Source organism: Eubalaena glacialis, chromosome 3 (genome assembly GCF_028564815.1).
Source record: "Eubalaena glacialis isolate mEubGla1 chromosome 3, mEubGla1.1.hap2.+ XY, whole genome shotgun sequence".
NCBI classification, from domain to species: domain Eukaryota; kingdom Metazoa; phylum Chordata; class Mammalia; order Artiodactyla; family Balaenidae; genus Eubalaena; species Eubalaena glacialis.
Window position 1 is genome coordinate 136,200,899 of NC_083718.1, and position 16,786 is coordinate 136,217,684.

Genomic DNA, 16,786 nt, shown 5'->3' on the forward strand with positions numbered 1-16,786 from the left:
CTGCTGCTATTTCACCCAACCCCACTCCATCCCCTCCAGATTCCAGGGTATCTCAATCTCCTTATAAAAATCCAGGGACTAGCCCAGTGGTTCCCAAACATGGTTGTACTTGGTTTCCCAGCCCTTGGAAAATCTGATTCTGTAGATCTGCGGTGAGACCTAGGCACCTGTATTTTAACTCTTGTGGTGATTTTAATGCAACTTTCCACTTGATCAATATTTTACAACCAATATCCAATATTTTAGTGCTTTTCAAATTTACTGTGCACATGACTCTCCTTGGGACCTTGTTAAAAGGCAGATTCTGATTCAGCAGGTCTAGGGTGGACCCTAGAGTCTGCATTTCTAAAAGCAAGGCTCCATTCCTCTTCTTACTCAGCTTAGAAAGCAATTTGGAACATTCCTCACTGGTACTTTTGTGTCAGAAAACCTCTCTATTGTTGATATTAGAATGCCAGGTTTTCAGATTTTTATCCTCCCGAGAATTGCCTAACTATTTGGAGACGAAGAGTATCGCCCACAGAGATGGGGAGAGAAGTACTTGAGTCCTTGGCGATGAGCTGGCCATTTCCTTGACTGGACGCCATCAGATGGCCTTCATCATTGTGGCTGGCATCTGCCTCTGCCTCTACTTCCTGTTTCTGTGCTTCATGGTCTTTCAGGTGTTTCGGAACATCAGCGGGAAGCAGTCCAGCCTGTCAGCCATGAGCAAAGTCCGGCGGCTGCACTATGAGGTGAGCACGTCTCTGGGCTCGTTCAGGAACTGGGGCTCACTGTCTCCTGCTTGATGTGAACACACACACACACCCCCCGCTACACCTGGAGACGTAGGGGAGATGGAAGCCTTTATTTCAAATACACAGTGAGAGAGTCTCATGTAATGTAGAACCTCTAGGCAAGATAAGAGGCTAAATCCTACTCTGAGAGGCACCTAGCTGTCTGGCTTATCTAGATCTTGGAGTTTTCTGTGGTATAAATGTCTTTCTATCCCCAATAAGGAGTAAACTTGTTCAGCAGGTTCTTCAGCTTTGGAATGGAATGTGGGTGTGTACTAGATAGGAGACCTGACTATGGTAGAATTGGGATTTGGCTTGGAGTGAGGCTTTATTGAAAGTTCTCTTGCTGAGAATCAGCCTTGAGAGTGGGGTTCAGCCCAGGTGATCTGATTTCCAGACTTCAATTAACCAACTTTCCCCTAAAATATCCAGCAGGTGCTCACTCTGTTTATAGATCATGTCCCTATTCAAGAGAAACACACGACAGCCTCACATCTCTAATGCAGGCAACACATTCTTAATTTTTCAAGGATCCCTTAGGCTCATGCCTAAGTGGCTGTCCTTGGAGACATGGGCCTAATTCCTTTGTGCAAAGAGAAAGAGAAACTGCAGAACCACAGGGTTTTTATATGCAGCGGAAATAAGAGCCCCTGAATAAGAGACGTCTCTCCCTGAAACACAGGTTCCCTCAATTCCTCTCGGGAAGCAGGGGCACTTTCAGAAGCTTTGCCTGTGTCTAGAGCTGGAGTGACACATGAGAAAATTCAACCAAATCCACTTCATGTTGATTAATATGCACATTTCTCTTTGTTCACTGGAGCAGAGTTTTATTACAACCGCAGAAAACTTGGATTTGGTAACTTTGAACCCTTGCAGAGAAGCATAACTAGCTTAGCAGGGAAATTAGCAGCCTCATGACGTGCTGTGAATATAATTTCCCAGGCTCTGGTATCACTGTTTCATGACAGATAAGAACGTTGGAAATAATTTGGCCCAGTAAATTTTCCAGCCATATTCACCTCTGCAGGAGAAATGTTACTTTGTAAAATTATTTCACTGTTACTCTTAGGGATTTGGTTTTACAGATTTCTTTAAAATTAGCTTTTGATAGACTTACATATTGAGAAAAGGATTGGTAGTAGCTGGTAGAATGTTAAACTGCTCTTTTTCTCTTTCCTAATAGGGGCTAATTTTCAGGTTCAAGTTCCTCATGCTTATCACCTTGGCTTGTGCTGCCATGACTGTCATCTTCTTCATCGTTAGTCAGGTAAGTTGACCCTGAGAGGTCAGAATGAGAATGTCCTGAAAAGGTGCCTCTGCTTTGCACAGAAAATTCTATGGAGCTACTGTGAAAGGAGCAGAGAGGCTGTTATGCTGGGCAGCTGATCAAGACATTGCTTTTAGGCTGCTCTAATCTGGGCCTTGTTATCGCCTGGCCAGAGGTAGACTGAATTTTTCTTTCAGTACAGCCCGGTAGGAGGAAAAGTTGCTAAATAAATTAAAAGCCTGCAGCTAGACTGAAGGGCACTTGTTTCATTTACTCAAGAGAATAACTAACTTTTCAAGCCCTGTAGCAGATTACCAACAAGCAAGTATTAATTTGATTTGATCCTTATCTAGCATTAACATAGATCCTTTTACAGTCCATCAGCCATTCTTTGTAACAATTATATTGCCACTTAAACATGAAATGTAATTCAAAATTCCCCTTGATAGAGCTTTATCTTTCTGCTGGTTATTTCCAAAGCTCAACATTTTGCTCTACTTGAAAATCTCAATAATGGTAATGATAATGATTTTTAAATATTGGTAACTTGCTTTGGAAAGTGGAAAGTACTGTTTAAATCATACGTATTACGTACCTATCATGCTTTTGAGCGTCACAAAAATCTGATGGGTAAGTAGGATAGGAATTGCTATGCCAGTTTGCTAGAATATGAAGTCTAATGGCCTTAGAGACATTTCTCATTTATGCTGTTTTCCAACTGGGTGGGACTGTGGATGGATTACTGAACACTTCTAAGGTTTGATTTTCTTATCCATAAAATGGATATAATAATAGCACCACCTGAAGAAGGCGGCTGTAAGGATCATATGAAGTAATGCTTGCAAAGTGATTTGCAGAGGGCCTGGCAAGCTGTGAGCGTGAGTAGCTGCGCTCTTATGAATAGCAGCAGCAGGGCGAGTGTTGTACCAAAGGACATACAGTGAGTTAGGCACCAGAATCCAGTCTTTTGATTTTCTTTGCCAGCTGCTCTGTCATCCCTATATTTGATTAAAAGTGAGAATGTTAGTAGTACAGATAGAGCCTTAGGACAAGACTTGCCCCATTCTGCTAGCAAGCTTCCTTTTAGGAGAGGGGCTCCTAAGCTTTTTTGTGTCCTGGACCCCTTAGGTAACCTTAGGTGAAGGCCATGGCCTTCCAAACATCCAAAGGCCTCTTCTTTGAATGTTTTTAAATGAACAAAATACTTTGGATTTCAAAGGGAATCATATAGATACAGAGATAGATAGGCGATGTATATTTGCAGTTATACATATTACAGAGATTTCAGGTATATAAGTATAATTGATATGAAAATATGATTTCTATCGGTGACAAAATTACAGGTATTGCTAATATGGGGATTTGTTTTTTACATTCATAATTGAAAGAAATGGTAACTTTCAGTTAGAGACTGGTGAAAATAAAGACATAATTTTTCCCCGCTCTAGTTCATGGACCCCTTGAATTCTATCCAAGGATACCCAAGGGTACCTCTAATCCCTAGAGCCCTGTTGGCTACGCCCACTGGGCAGTGTTAGTGCTGCTGCTGAAGGCTGATGTGAATAGAAAAAAATAAAACAAATATATGTACACATCTTCAGAGGTTCTGTTCACCACCTCTGCTTTGACCTATAACAGTGCTGTGTTTGTATCAGACTGTTTATAAAACCTTGGAAACTTCACCCTCCACTCCAAATGCAGTAAAAAATATTTCAGATTCTGAATGAGTTTTTTATTCAACCAGCTGAGGCTCAAACAAGGGTGTGTGAGGCCAGACTTATCCCTTGGCTGATTCCCTCATGTGCCCAAAATGCTTTCCGGTCCTCCGGTCCCTCAGTAATGCACTGTGACGCTTAATACAGCCAGTTCTGCAAGGCTGCGAGAGCAGGACACACTCCTTGGAGAAACAGAACCTCGAGGAAGATGGGCTGAGGAATAGAAGGTAATGCCAAGATACGTTCTCAGGGAGGCAGAAAGAAAGGACCCCTTTGCTCCTAAAAACGTGCTTCTGCTACTTTAGAAAGCTGAAGTCATTCCCCCATGGCCCCATCCCATCCCACTTCCTCTCTTGTTTCTGCAGAGCGTCTCTCCCATCTGAAGGCAAGAGGGATCTTTGGCTCATCTTGAAGCTGGCTACATGTTGCCCAGATTTAATCTTGTACATGTTTCATTAGTACACCTTTCTGAAGCAAAGGAGGCCAACCTTCCAAGTCGCAGAGTTTGTGGCTTTTCTTCGGAGAAAAAGATTAATATTCTACTGCCCAGTATTTTCTAACACGGCTGCAGCCTGTGGCTGGCTTTTTATATCTGCTGCGTCAGTTGGCCTGGAGTGGATTTCAACTCTAAGGGGGTAGCGATGAGGTCTTTTGGATTCCATTAGCTCCTTTGAGCCCTCCTGCTGGGTTATTTGTTTTTTAAGGTTTATTTATAGATATCTAAGACGTTTTCAGGCATAACTCTCAGTGTCCCAGGTACTGTATTAATACAGTCATCACAGGATTTATTTTTTAATGTCATTTTGGAAATGTCTCAGCAATGAGCTCACCTGAAAGAAAACCTATTGGGTAACTTTCTGAAATAGATCCCAGCCTTAGGTAAAAGGAATGTATTAAAACTCCCATTATACTCTCAGGCTTGCTGGGAGAGCTTGCATTTAAGCCCCATGAAATATAATGCGAGGGGATCTCGCCAGGATATTGAAGCTCTGAGGCCAGGAATGAAAGGCCGACGGAAGCTGTGGAATGCAGTGACCTTGAGGCTTTGTAGTTGGGTACTGAGGTGCAGTCTTTTAATGCCTGCCATTTAAATGGCCTCAGTCATAGCAACCAAGCGATGGCACGTCACAGTCTGGTATTTTAGCCCCTTCCCTCTGGAAAAGAAAGAGGCATTGCATTTAGGGGTGGCAGGCAGTAGGGAACAGAAGTGCAGTGCAGGAAAGATGGTCACTGACCTTCACTAAGAGGATTCCAGGTGCCTGACATTCAGGTCGAGCCACATGCAGCAAACTCCCAGAGAGCCTTCCCCAGTTCTTTTTTTTGTATGTGATCACTTCATTCTGTTACTTACAGAGGAAATGTTTCCAGTAAGAGAGCCTGTGTCTGGGATTTGGAAATCTCGTTGTAAAGTGGAATGTTGGTTGTCAAGACTACTGGGTGTAAAGGGATTTGACCTTCACTTGGCTACAGGGGTATAATTGGGTGGTTTCACACAAAAGTAAATTGTTCAAATGTGAAATCAGGAAAAACGGGGACTTTTAGAAATAAGACTTCAGGCAGAGGGGAGATTCTTTTCTTTTTTTTTTTTGGTTGGGGCTACCTGATTTTTCTCTCTGGAAGTTTAAAGGGGGTGACTGTCACCTCTTTGCCTTGCCATTAATAAGATTTTGGATTTACAAGGCCTGCTCTGTTGAGGCTGCTTATTGTGGCACATATTGGTGGGAATGTACTCGGAGCTCAGGATGTCTCAGGCATGAATAATTGAGAGAGAAGAGGGGAAAGCACAATGGGGTCTCCAAACAGTAGAGTGACATTATGTATACAGTCCGTTTATGCAAATTCAACTCCTTGCCCTCAGCAGGAAGTAATGCATTTAGAGATTACAAATCAAATAGTGTGGGTAATTCTGCAACTCCGTTTTAAACAAGTGCAGGTGTCCCAAAGCAAGCGTGAGATGGGGCCATGAATCTACTGTGTCCTCAGCCAGTCCTGGTTCCAGTGCGTCCCTCATAGGATAAGCATCTCATTTCAGTGTTTCTACTGTAAAACTGTATTTTGCATATATATCTAGTTTGCTATATACCAAACATGACTACATCTGGGATACATAGTTCATATAATTACAGATTTGAATATAAAAACCTGTGTATGTGTATGTGTATATATATATATATACACACATACTGTGTAAATATGTGCATTGTGCTCAATTAAGTGAATTTCAAAGGAAATTTGACCTGACGTAATAGTTGCCTCTTAGTCTCTCTAACTAAGAGACTCATCCTATTTAGGATAATATTCCGACTCTTGTGTTGTATAATGGTTAGGAACACCCACCTTTTTGGTGGGTCAGAGGCACAGCTTTTTGGCTGAGCAATCTTGGGCAAGATACTCTGTGTCACAGTTTACCCGTCAGTTGAGTGGAGATATTACCTGCCTACCTCATAGAATTGTTATTAAGACTAAATGATATCTTCCACGTACAGTTCTTAGCATAGTGCCTGACACATCGTTAGCACTGAATAAACGTTAACTATCATTATCCTTGTTATTATTTCTAAAAGTCTTAGCTTTGTGAATATCTACGTTAACGATTTGTTTTAAGTGATAATAAAGGAATATAGTAGAGAGCACTATTTAAATGATTTGACCTATTGACTACTCATTAGGTCATTGACTACTCCTTTTACTTTTAAGTGTAATTATTATGGTTTACTATGGACTGCAGTATTTTCTTTTTACTTCTTAGTCAGATATTTCCTAAAAGTGACTCTTTCTATACCCCCTCTCTACCTCCCTGTATTTGTGCTGGCATTCTTGCACGCGTCCCTGTGCTTTTGCCCATATTGATTCAACAAATATCTGTCTGTAGAGCGCCATTGTGTACCAGGCATGCAGGGGGGTGTTTCCTCTGATGGATCAGTTATGCCAGTCCCAGCAAGAATCAATTTCAGCAAAGTTGTCAATACTGAGTATTCCCAGCTTATAGTATGGGAAGTAGGCTCTCCTGCAGGCCCTTCCCCTAGCTGAGGGGCCCACTGCCTTAACAGAGTAGAAGAAAATAAGAACTGCCTTACTCCACATTACCTTTAGCTCTCCCAGCCTCATTTCCCCTCCTTGATCACATAAAGAAGAGTTCCCTTTGTTATGATAGCAGGTACATGGATTTCCAAAAACTATCTTAAGGCTATTTCTCCCCTTCCATTATATGCATTAAAAATCATCTTAAGTATGCTCTAAGTATTGTAATTTTTATAAAGTTAGGATATACTTAAAAGTAAGAAGAGTGACATTTGGAGACGTTTCTAAGAAGTAGTCCTAAATAGCTTGAATGCTGGTACATTTTTCTAAAATCATTGATGGTTATGAAATCCTTCTTTGCCAAAAAAACTTTCCTGAGCATGTCATATGAAGTGAATTATTTCCCAAAGTAAATAAGAGTTAGTGGTAGTGGTTTGTTTATGAATCACAAAAATGAAAAATTATGTATTAACAAGACCAAACTAAAACTGGCAAGTCTATAATCCATTAACCTCGTTAACTGACACTCCAGGTCTTTCAGAAGGAAATACCTGTCCTTATAGCTTTATTCTGCCTGGGGCCCCTGTGGGTCATGGGTTATACAGAGGGTACCAAATGAATATAGGCCCACTGCCTCATAAACAGGAGGTGAAATCAACCTGCTTGTTTAAGTCATTAACATTTAGAGGTAGCTTGCCATCTTACACTTTAGCTCTTAGAAGGAGGGGCTCCTAGATACAGTTTATATAACCCAGCCTCATCACAAGAACATCTGTCCAATACTTTCTTTTACTCCCATTTAAGATTTCCTGTAGCAAGCAGAAGTGGTCAAAATCATTTCATTGATCTCAGAGCTGGCACAAATTATTAGTTCCTCTTCTCAACAGTTTTCTTGACAGTTCTTAGTGCAAGCCATAAGTCATCAGCCCTTAAAACAATCACCAAATCATTAACATAGACAAAACCAGCCTCAAAATATTCTTGCCAAATTGTAAAGCATATGAAAGTTTCATAATTACCTTCGTGAGTGACTTACATAGGGTGACATTATAAAATAAGATTTTTTGAGTGTTTGCTGTGTGCCAGGAAATTTCTAGAAATATTTTTACTTAATTCTCCTTAGTAACCCTGCAAGTTTTTGTTTTGCACTTCAGAAAACTGAAGTTTAGAGTCTTAATCTTACTTCTCTTACATTGAACAGAAAGTGAGTGGTAGAGCCTGGACGTGAATCCAGGTCTCTGACTTCCAGCCTGTGTCCTTCTGCTTCTCCATACTGCCCCACTCAGGAAAACTACTCACTCCGAGGACCCATTTGTTTATTTAACCAACCCTGTGGTATATCAGGTGCTGAAGATATGGCAGAAAACAACCCAGAACTGGTCTCTGCCTGCAGGGAGTTTACATCCAGCTGCGAAGACAGGTAGCAGAGGAGGAACTATAATTGTAGATAAGCGTTAAGACTCAAATGCCGTTTCATTAAATTAGGGATAATGATGTGCTGCTGTTTTAGGAAGAGACACTACCCAGGTGATGCTGATGTGCAGCCAAGATGAGAACCACTGACTTTGTGCCTGACACACAGTAAGCCCTCAATTAACCTTAATTCATACTAGTATGATTCAGATTAAAAGATGGAATCTTACATGGCCCTTCACTTTCCCATATATGAAAGAGACTTGGTGTTTGTGTTAGTTGGTTCCTGTGTTGGAGTTGTTTCTTCTTGGTTCCAACTGAATGTCACTCCTTTATCCTGTAGGTGACTGAAGGCCATTGGAAGTGGGGCGGCGTCACGGTCCAAGTGAACAGTGCCTTTTTTACAGGCATCTATGGCATGTGGAACCTGTATGTCTTTGCTTTGATGTTCTTGTATGCACCATCCCATAAGAACTATGGGGAAGACCAGTCCAATGGTGAGTTCCAGCCTCTTTGGCATAGCTTTAATCAGGATAAGTAGGCTTCTGTCTCTACAAGACTTAGATAGCAAAGGCTCTGGGTTCCCCAGTCGAACGTTCCCTCCAAGTGTGAATGAACACCTCCAGGGACTCTGGGGCCATAAGACAAAACGCCAGCATAGGGCAGATATTTCTATAAGTCCTCATTTTAAAAAAATCTTTAAAATACATTGGGAATATTGCATTCTAGTCTACAGTATCTCCCAGTTTTAGGACAAAAATTAAATTTACTTTCCTCAATTTTTTGAACAAAATTGACTGTTGGAAAGTGTGCTACATTTATTCTTCTAGTTTGAGAACCACAAGCTGAGATATCGGGTGGATGGGGACTGGGCCCTGAGTTGAAGTGGAGCTAGCTTCGTTTTTCCCCTGCTCATTTTCCTGCAAGCCTGTTGACACATCCAAACCAGTAGCTATTCTCCTGTCCCCATAGCCTTCCTCCCCCTAAGTGCTAGTACGTGCTGTCTTTGGTGCTGCTGCAAGGAGCCTTGGAGAACTTAGTCAGTCCAGTCATTTTATAGATGAGGAAACTGAGACCCGGAGAAGGGAGAGGCTTGCCTGGGGTTTCTCTACCAGCCATGGCAGAGGGAAATGAACATGACTGCCTGGGCCAGTGCTGTTAACATGGAAGAGGTGACCTGGTAAACAACACATCTGAGAGCTCCTTTTTCTTTGCATACTTAGGCCTACATTGTTTGGCTCCACCCTTATTCTTTCTTCCCTTTTTCGTGCCTGCTTTACCCTGGCCATGTGCCTCCTATTCCCCAAACAAAAGATGCTTTTTGTCAAATCAGAGCCAGTGCCCTTCGCTCTGCCCTGAAGCAGAGATCAGGGCTTTAAGGTCTGCATGTCTGCGTGGCACCAAGGGTTGGCCTTGCTCATAGGAAGTGTTCAGCAAGTGTCTGCTGAGTTGATGGATTCATATCCCCCCTCCATCTGGGCCTGATAAAACCCTACTCGTCTTCTGGGTCCGTTCAAAATGTTTTCTCCTCCTTCAAACCCATTCCTGATCACCCCACTTGGAGTCCGGCAGATTACATTCGATAGACTATTGTTGCCATGGGATGTTGGTAGGCTTTAGTAGTCATATGAGTTTGAGAATCATTGGGTTTTTAATCAGCATTAATATGGTTTTACTGCAAGATATCTTAATGCCTTTAGCACATTAATTTGTACTATGTCTTCTAAAATGGGTGGGGGTAACAGCGCTTCCAAATTATTATTTTTTAAAATTATTTATTTATTTATTTGGCTGTGCTGGGTCTTAATTGTGGCACACGGATCTGTAGTTGTGGTATACGGGATCTTTAGTTGTGGCATGCGGGCTCCTAGTTGTGGCATGCAAGATCTAGTTCCCTGACCAGGGATCAAACCCGGTCCCCCTGCATTGGGAGCACAGAGTCTTAACCACTGGACCACCAGGGTAGTCCCACTTCCAAATTATTAAATCATTTGGCCCTGGAACCCTTTTTCCAGGCATGGTATCTTTTGGAACTAGTGTTCTGAAGAGCAGGCCTGGGGGAACATGACTACACTTTTCACGTGACACTCACTGTGTAGGTGTAGTGGATGAGTTTGCCTGTGCCTTCTCTCTCCTGCTGGAACACTTAACTCCTTAAGGGCCAGGATCGGTTCTTAAGGGCGCTTTGAAAATGTTGAGTGCATTAATGCTTTAGAAATAAGAGTTCTAGATTAGCTTTCTTATTTCACAGATGGGCCAGTGATCTTGAGATAGGTCACCTTGAGATGACATGAGGGATGGAGCAGGGAGAGGAGGGCATCTGTGCTGAGGGTCAAGGGTCGTGGAATGGTCTCAGCCACCATCTGTCCCCAGTATTACACCTGCCTCTTCTGTACAAAAGCATCCTAGACACCAGGCCTCTCTTTCTTTCTACTCCATGACTTCCTGTCACACTATCAAGTCCATCTCTGGCCGTGGGTCCTGGGCAAGAACAAAGACCTTTGGCTCACCTACCCACCTGCCCAACTCTTGGTTTGATTGACTTCCCTTCTACAAAGCTTGTGAGCCAGGTAGCCTTCAGCTTCCTTTCCACTGCTAGCACTCTGTGTTTTACTGTATGCATGGTAATGGGAGCATGTGGTCTCTTAGTGGCCCTCCATAATGCCAAAGGAAGGGATTCTGGGCTTGTGAACAAGAATCTTGATTTCATTTCATGGCCATCCTCTTGGACTTTGACAGAAACCATATGGACTTGTCCTTGACTTGAGAGTATTAAGCAGGAACCTAGTAGGTGGAGTTCCTGCCTTCCAGGGAAATACCACCTAAAGCAATGGCTGGACTTCCTGGGATGTTGGAATAATAATCCTAGCGGGTAACAGTTATTGAGTACTGACTGCGTGCTACAGCACTTTATGGACGTAAACTATTCTGGTTGTTTTTGCTGTGTGACTGGTGGCGAACTGCTTCCCTCTCTGTGCACCACTTCTCCCACCTGTACGTGATCTCTTAAAATCTTTTGGGACCGTAAAATTCTATGGTTCTCTTCATTCCCGTTAGCAAGGAAGGGGCAGAAGAGCACCTCCTTTCATAAAGTGGCAGCCCAGGGGGTGATTCCGTCACACGTAAGGGATTTCTAAACACTGGTGAGAATTCGCCCAAGCCCAGCACTTTCAGGCACATGGGAGGCCAGAGCTGTGGCCAGGCCTGCAGAGGCAGGATGACTGCCTGCCACCCTGTGGGGTCAGATGCTTGAGCTGCGAGCCAAGTGTTAGGCAGTTCCCATGAGGACGTCTTACACAGCACAGCAGCCACCCCCCTAGGCTTCGAACCTTGCCGTTGACAATAGAACTTGATTTGTTCCCCAACAGATTTGTTGTTGTTTTTGAAGTCTACACAACACACAGATCTGTAATTTCACAGAAAGCTCAAAAGCTGTTCTCAACAGGAGGTCATATCCACTGAATCCCTTGCAAAGAGGTGTTTGGAAATGTCCATGGCTGTACTGGATTGTCATTTATGACTGGGACGTGCCACTGGCATTTAGTGGCCAGATTCTAGGGATGCTAAATGTCCTACAAGGAGCAAAACAGTCCCTTATAGTAAAGAGTTATCCTGCCCAAAATGCCAATAGGGCCCTTGTTGAAAAACATTCAAGCAATCTAGCAGGCAGACTCTTTTGGGACCCTGTTCTGATCATAAACACAATTTTTAGTCACACGATTTAGCAGCCCTGCAGTGGTGACATGACCCACTGTGACTTTGCAGAAGCCCGTAAGCCCCTAGCAGCTTGTTGTGCCCTTAGCTTACCTGGCTGGTGCTGTGCCCTGTGCATTTGGAAAGGGCTCTTCCAAGTTGGGTTCTCCCATCATTTTCCTTCTCTGCTCTCTTCCCTTTTCATCTCTTCATCCGCCGCCAGATCACACAATGTATCGTAGGAATTATGGAGCGTTTGTCAAGATTTTGAAGCTCCTTGGAAAAAGCTAATTTGGAATATTACATGGAAACCTAGAAAATGAACTCTCAGAGGGATACACTGTATTTTTTTTTAATATATCTTTATTGGAGTATAACTGCTTCACAATACTGCGCTAGCCTCTGTCGCACAACAGAGTGAATCAGCCACGTGCATACATACATCCCCATATCCCATCCGTCTTGAGCCTCCCTCCCACCCTCCCTATCCCACCCCTCTAGGTCATCACAAAGCACCGAGCTGCTCTCCCTGTGCTATGCTGCTGCTTCCCACTAGCTAACTATTTTACATTTGGTAGTGTATATATGTCCATGCCACTCTCACTTCGCCAAGGTTTCCCCCTCCCCTCCGTGTCCTCAAGTCCATTCTCTATGTCTGCGTCTTTGTTACTGCCCTGCCACTAAGTTCATCAGTACCATTTTTTTGTTGTTGTTTTTTTTAGATTCCATATAGATGCGTTAGCATATGGTATTTGTTTTTCTCTTTCTGACTTACTTCACTCTGTATGACAGACTCTAGGTCCATCCACCTCACTACAAATAACTCAGTTTCATTCCTTTTTATGGCTGAGTAATATTCCATTGTATATATGTGCCACATCTTCTTTATCCATTCATCTGTCTATGGACATTTAGGTTGCTTCCATGTCCTGGGTATTGTAAATAGTGCTGCAATGAACACTGTGGTACATGTCTCTCTTTGAATTATGGTTTTCTCAGGGTATATGCCCAGTAGTGGGATTGCTGGGTCATATGGTAGTTCTATTTTTAGTTTTTTAAGGAACCTCCATACTGTTCTCCGTAGTGGCTGTATCAATTTACATTCCCACCAACAGTGCAGGAGGGTTCCCTTTACACTACACCCTTTCCAGCATTTACTGTTTCTAGATTTTTTGATGATGGCCATTATGACTGGTGTGAGGTGATAACTCATTGTAGTTTGGATTTGCGTTTCTCTAATAATTAGTGATGTTGAGCATCTTTTCATTTGCCTCTTGGCCATCTGTATGTCTTCTTTGGTGAAATGTCTATTTAGGTCTTCCGTGCATTTTTAAATTGGATTGTTTGTTTTTTTGATATTGAGCTCCATGAGCTGTTTGTATATTTTGGAGATTGATCCTTTGTCCGTTGTTTCATTTGCAAATATTTTCTCCCATTCTGAGGGTTGGCTTTTCATTTTGTTTATGGTTTCCTTTGCTGTGCAAAAGCTTTTAAGTTTAATTAGGTCCCATTTGTTTATTTTTGTTTTTATTTTCATTACTCTAGGAGGTGGGTGAAAAAAGATCTTGCTGTGGTTTATGTCAAAGAGTGTTTTTCCTGTGTTTTCCTCTAAGAGTTTTATAGTGTCTGGTCTTACATTTAGGTCTTTAATCCATTTGGAGTTTATTTTTGTGTATGGTGTTAGGGAGTGTTCTAATTTCATTCTTTTACATGTAGCTGTCCAGTTTTCCCAGCACCACCTATTGAAGAGGCTGCCTTTTCTCCATTGTATGTTCTTGCCTCCCTTGTCGTAAATTAGGTGGCCATATGTGCGTGGGTTTATCTCTAGGCTTTCTATCCTGTACCATTGATCTATATTTTTGTTTTTATGCCAGTACCATACTGTCTTGATTACTGTAGCTTTGTAGTATAGTTTGAAGTCAGGGCGCCTGCTTCCTCCAGCTCCATTTTTCTTTCTCAAGATTGCTTTGGCTATTCGGGGTCTTTTGTGTTTCCAAACTGTAAAATTTTTTGTTCTAATTCTCTGAAGAATGCCATTGGTAATTTGATAGGGATTGCATTGAATCTGTAGATTGCTTTGGGTAGTGTAGTCATTTTGACAATATTGATTCTTCCAATCCAAGAACATGGTGTATTTCTCCATCTGTTTATGTCATCTTTGATTTCTTTCATCAGTGTTTTATAGTTTTCTGAGTACAAGTGTTTTGCCTCCTTAGGCAGGTTTATTCCTAGGTATTTTATTCTTTTTGTTGTGATGGTAAATGGGATTGTTTCCTTAATTTCTCTTTCTGATTTTTTGTTGTTAGTGTATAGGAATACCAGAGATTTCTGTGCATTAATTTTGTATCCTGCACCTTACCAAATTCATTGAGTAGTTCTAGTAGTTTTCTGGTGGCATCTTTAGGATTTTCTATGTATAGTATCATGTCATCTGCAAACAGTGACAGTTTTATTTCTTCTTTTCCCATTTGTATTCCTTTTATTTCTTTTTCTTCTCTGATTGCTGTGGCTAGGTCTTCCAAAACTATGTTGAATAAGAGTGGTGAGAGTGGACATCCTTGTCTTGTTCCGGATCTTAATAGAAATGCTTTCAGTTTTTCACCACTGAGTATGATGTTTGCTGTGGGTTTGTAATATGTGGCCTTTATTATGTTGAGGTAGGTTCCCTCTGTGCCCATTTTCTGGAGAGTTTTTATCATAAATGGATGTTGAATTTTGTCAAAGGCTTTTTCTGCATCTATTGAGGTGATCATATGGTTTGTATTCTTCAATTTGTTAATATGGTGTATCACATTGATTGATTTGCATATATTGAAGAATCCTTGCATCCCTGGGATAAATCCCACTTGATCATGGTGTATGACCCTTTTAATGTGTTGTTGGATTCTGTTTGCTGGTATTTTGTTCAGGATTTTTGCGACTATGTTCATCAGTGATATTGGTCTATAATTTTCTTTTTTTGTAATATCTTTGTCTGGTTTTGGTATCAGGGTGATGGTAGCTTTGTAGAATGAATTTGGGAGTGTTCCTCCCCCTGCAATTTTTTGGAAGAGTTTGAGAAGAATCAGTGTTAGCTCTTCTCTAAATGTTTGATAGAATTTGCCTGTGAAGCCATCTGGTCCTGGATTTTTGTTTGTTGGAAGAGTTTTAATTGCAGTTTCAATTTCATTACTTGTGATAGGTCTGTTTATATTTTCTAATTCTTCCTGGTTCAGTCTTGGAAAATTGTACCTTTCCAAGAATTTGTCCATTTCTTCATGGTTGTCCATTTTATTGGCATATAGTTTGTAGTAGTGTCTTATAATCCTTTGTATTTCTGTGGTGTCAGTTGTGATTTCTCCTTTTTCATTTCTAATTTTATTGATTTGCATCCTCTCCCCTTTTTTCTTGATGAGTCTGGCTAAGGGTTTATCAATTTTGTTTATCTTCTCAAAGAACCAGCTTTTAGTTTTATTGACTTGCTATCGTTTCCTTCATTTCTTTTTAATTTATTTCTGATCTGATCTTTATGATTTCTTTCCTTCTGCTAACTTTGGGGTATTTTTGTTCTTCTTTCTCTAATTGCTTTAGGTCTAGGGTTAGATTGTTTATTTGAGTTTTTTCTTGTTTCTTGAGGTGAGATTGAATTGCTATAAACTTCCCTCTTAGAACTGCTTTTGTGTTCCATAGGTTTTGGGTCATCATGTTTTCATTGTCATTTGTTTCTGTGTATTTTTTTATTTCTTCTTTGATTTCCTCAGTGATCTCTTGGTTATTTAGTAGCTCACTGTTTAGCCTCCATGTATTTGTGGTTTTTACAGTTTTTTTCCTGTAATTGATTTCCAGTCTCATAGCGTTGTGGTCAGAAAAGATGCTTGATGATTTCAATTTTCTTAAATTTATTGAGGCTTGATTTGTGACCCAAGAGGTGATCTATCCTGGAGAATGTTCTGTGTCTACTTGAGAAGAAAGTGTATTCTGCAGCTTTCGGGTGGAATGTTCTATAAATATCAATTAAATCTATCTGATCTATTGTGTCATCTAAAGCTTGTGTTTCCTTATTTATTTTCTGTTTGGATGATCTGTCCATTGGTGTAAGTGGGGTGTTAAAGTCCCCTACTATTATTGTGTTACTGTCAATTTCCCCTTTCATGGTTGATAGCATTGGCCTTATGTCTTGAGGTGGGTTTATGCACCCTATGTTAGGTGCCTAAACATTTATAATTGTTATATCTTCTTCTTGGATTGATCCCTTGATCATTATGTAGTGTCCTTCCTTATCTCTTGTAACAGTCTTTATTTTAAAGTCTATTTTATCTGATATGCGTATTGCTACTCCAGCTTTCTTGTGATTTCCATTTGCATGGAATATCTTTTTCCATCCCTTCACTTTCAGTCTGTATGTGTCCCTAGGTCTGAAGTGGGTTTCTTGTAGACAGGCATATATATGGGTCTTGTTTTTGTATCCATTTAGCCAGTCTGTGTCTTTTGGTTGGGGCATTTAATCCACTTATGTTCAAGGTTATTATCGATATGTATGTTCCTATTACCATTTTCTTAATCGTTTTGGGTTTGTTTTTGTGGGTCTTTTTCTTCTCTTGTGTTTCCTGCCTAGAGAAGTTTCTTTAGCATTTGTTGTAAAGCTGGTTTGGTGGTTTTGAATTCTCTTAGCTTTGGCTTGTCTGAAAAGCTTTTGATTTCTCCATCGAATCTGAATGAGATCCTTGCTGGGTAGAGTAATCTTGGTTGTAGGTTTTTCTCTTTCATCTCTTAAAGTATATCCTGCCACTCCCTTATGGCCTGCAGAGTTTCTGCTGAAAAGTCAGCTGATAACCTTATGGGATTTCCTTTGTATGTTATTTTTTGTTTTTCCCTTGCTGCTTTTAATATTTTTTCTTTGAATTTAATTTTTGTTAGTTTGA

At 41.1% G+C, this 16,786-nt stretch overlaps 1 protein-coding gene across 1 annotated transcript in view; it reads left to right on the top strand.

Moving 5' to 3' along the window:
- Nucleotides 1-16,786, top strand: part of WLS (Wnt ligand secretion mediator) — a 106,221-nt gene that overhangs the window by 80,088 nt on the left and 9,347 nt on the right. The window contains exons 9-11 of the mRNA XM_061184036.1: nucleotides 591-734; nucleotides 1,960-2,043; nucleotides 8,536-8,689. Of these exons, the coding sequence (XP_061040019.1) occupies nucleotides 591-734; nucleotides 1,960-2,043; nucleotides 8,536-8,689 (382 nt within the window). The remainder of the gene's footprint in view (nucleotides 1-590; nucleotides 735-1,959; nucleotides 2,044-8,535; nucleotides 8,690-16,786) is intronic.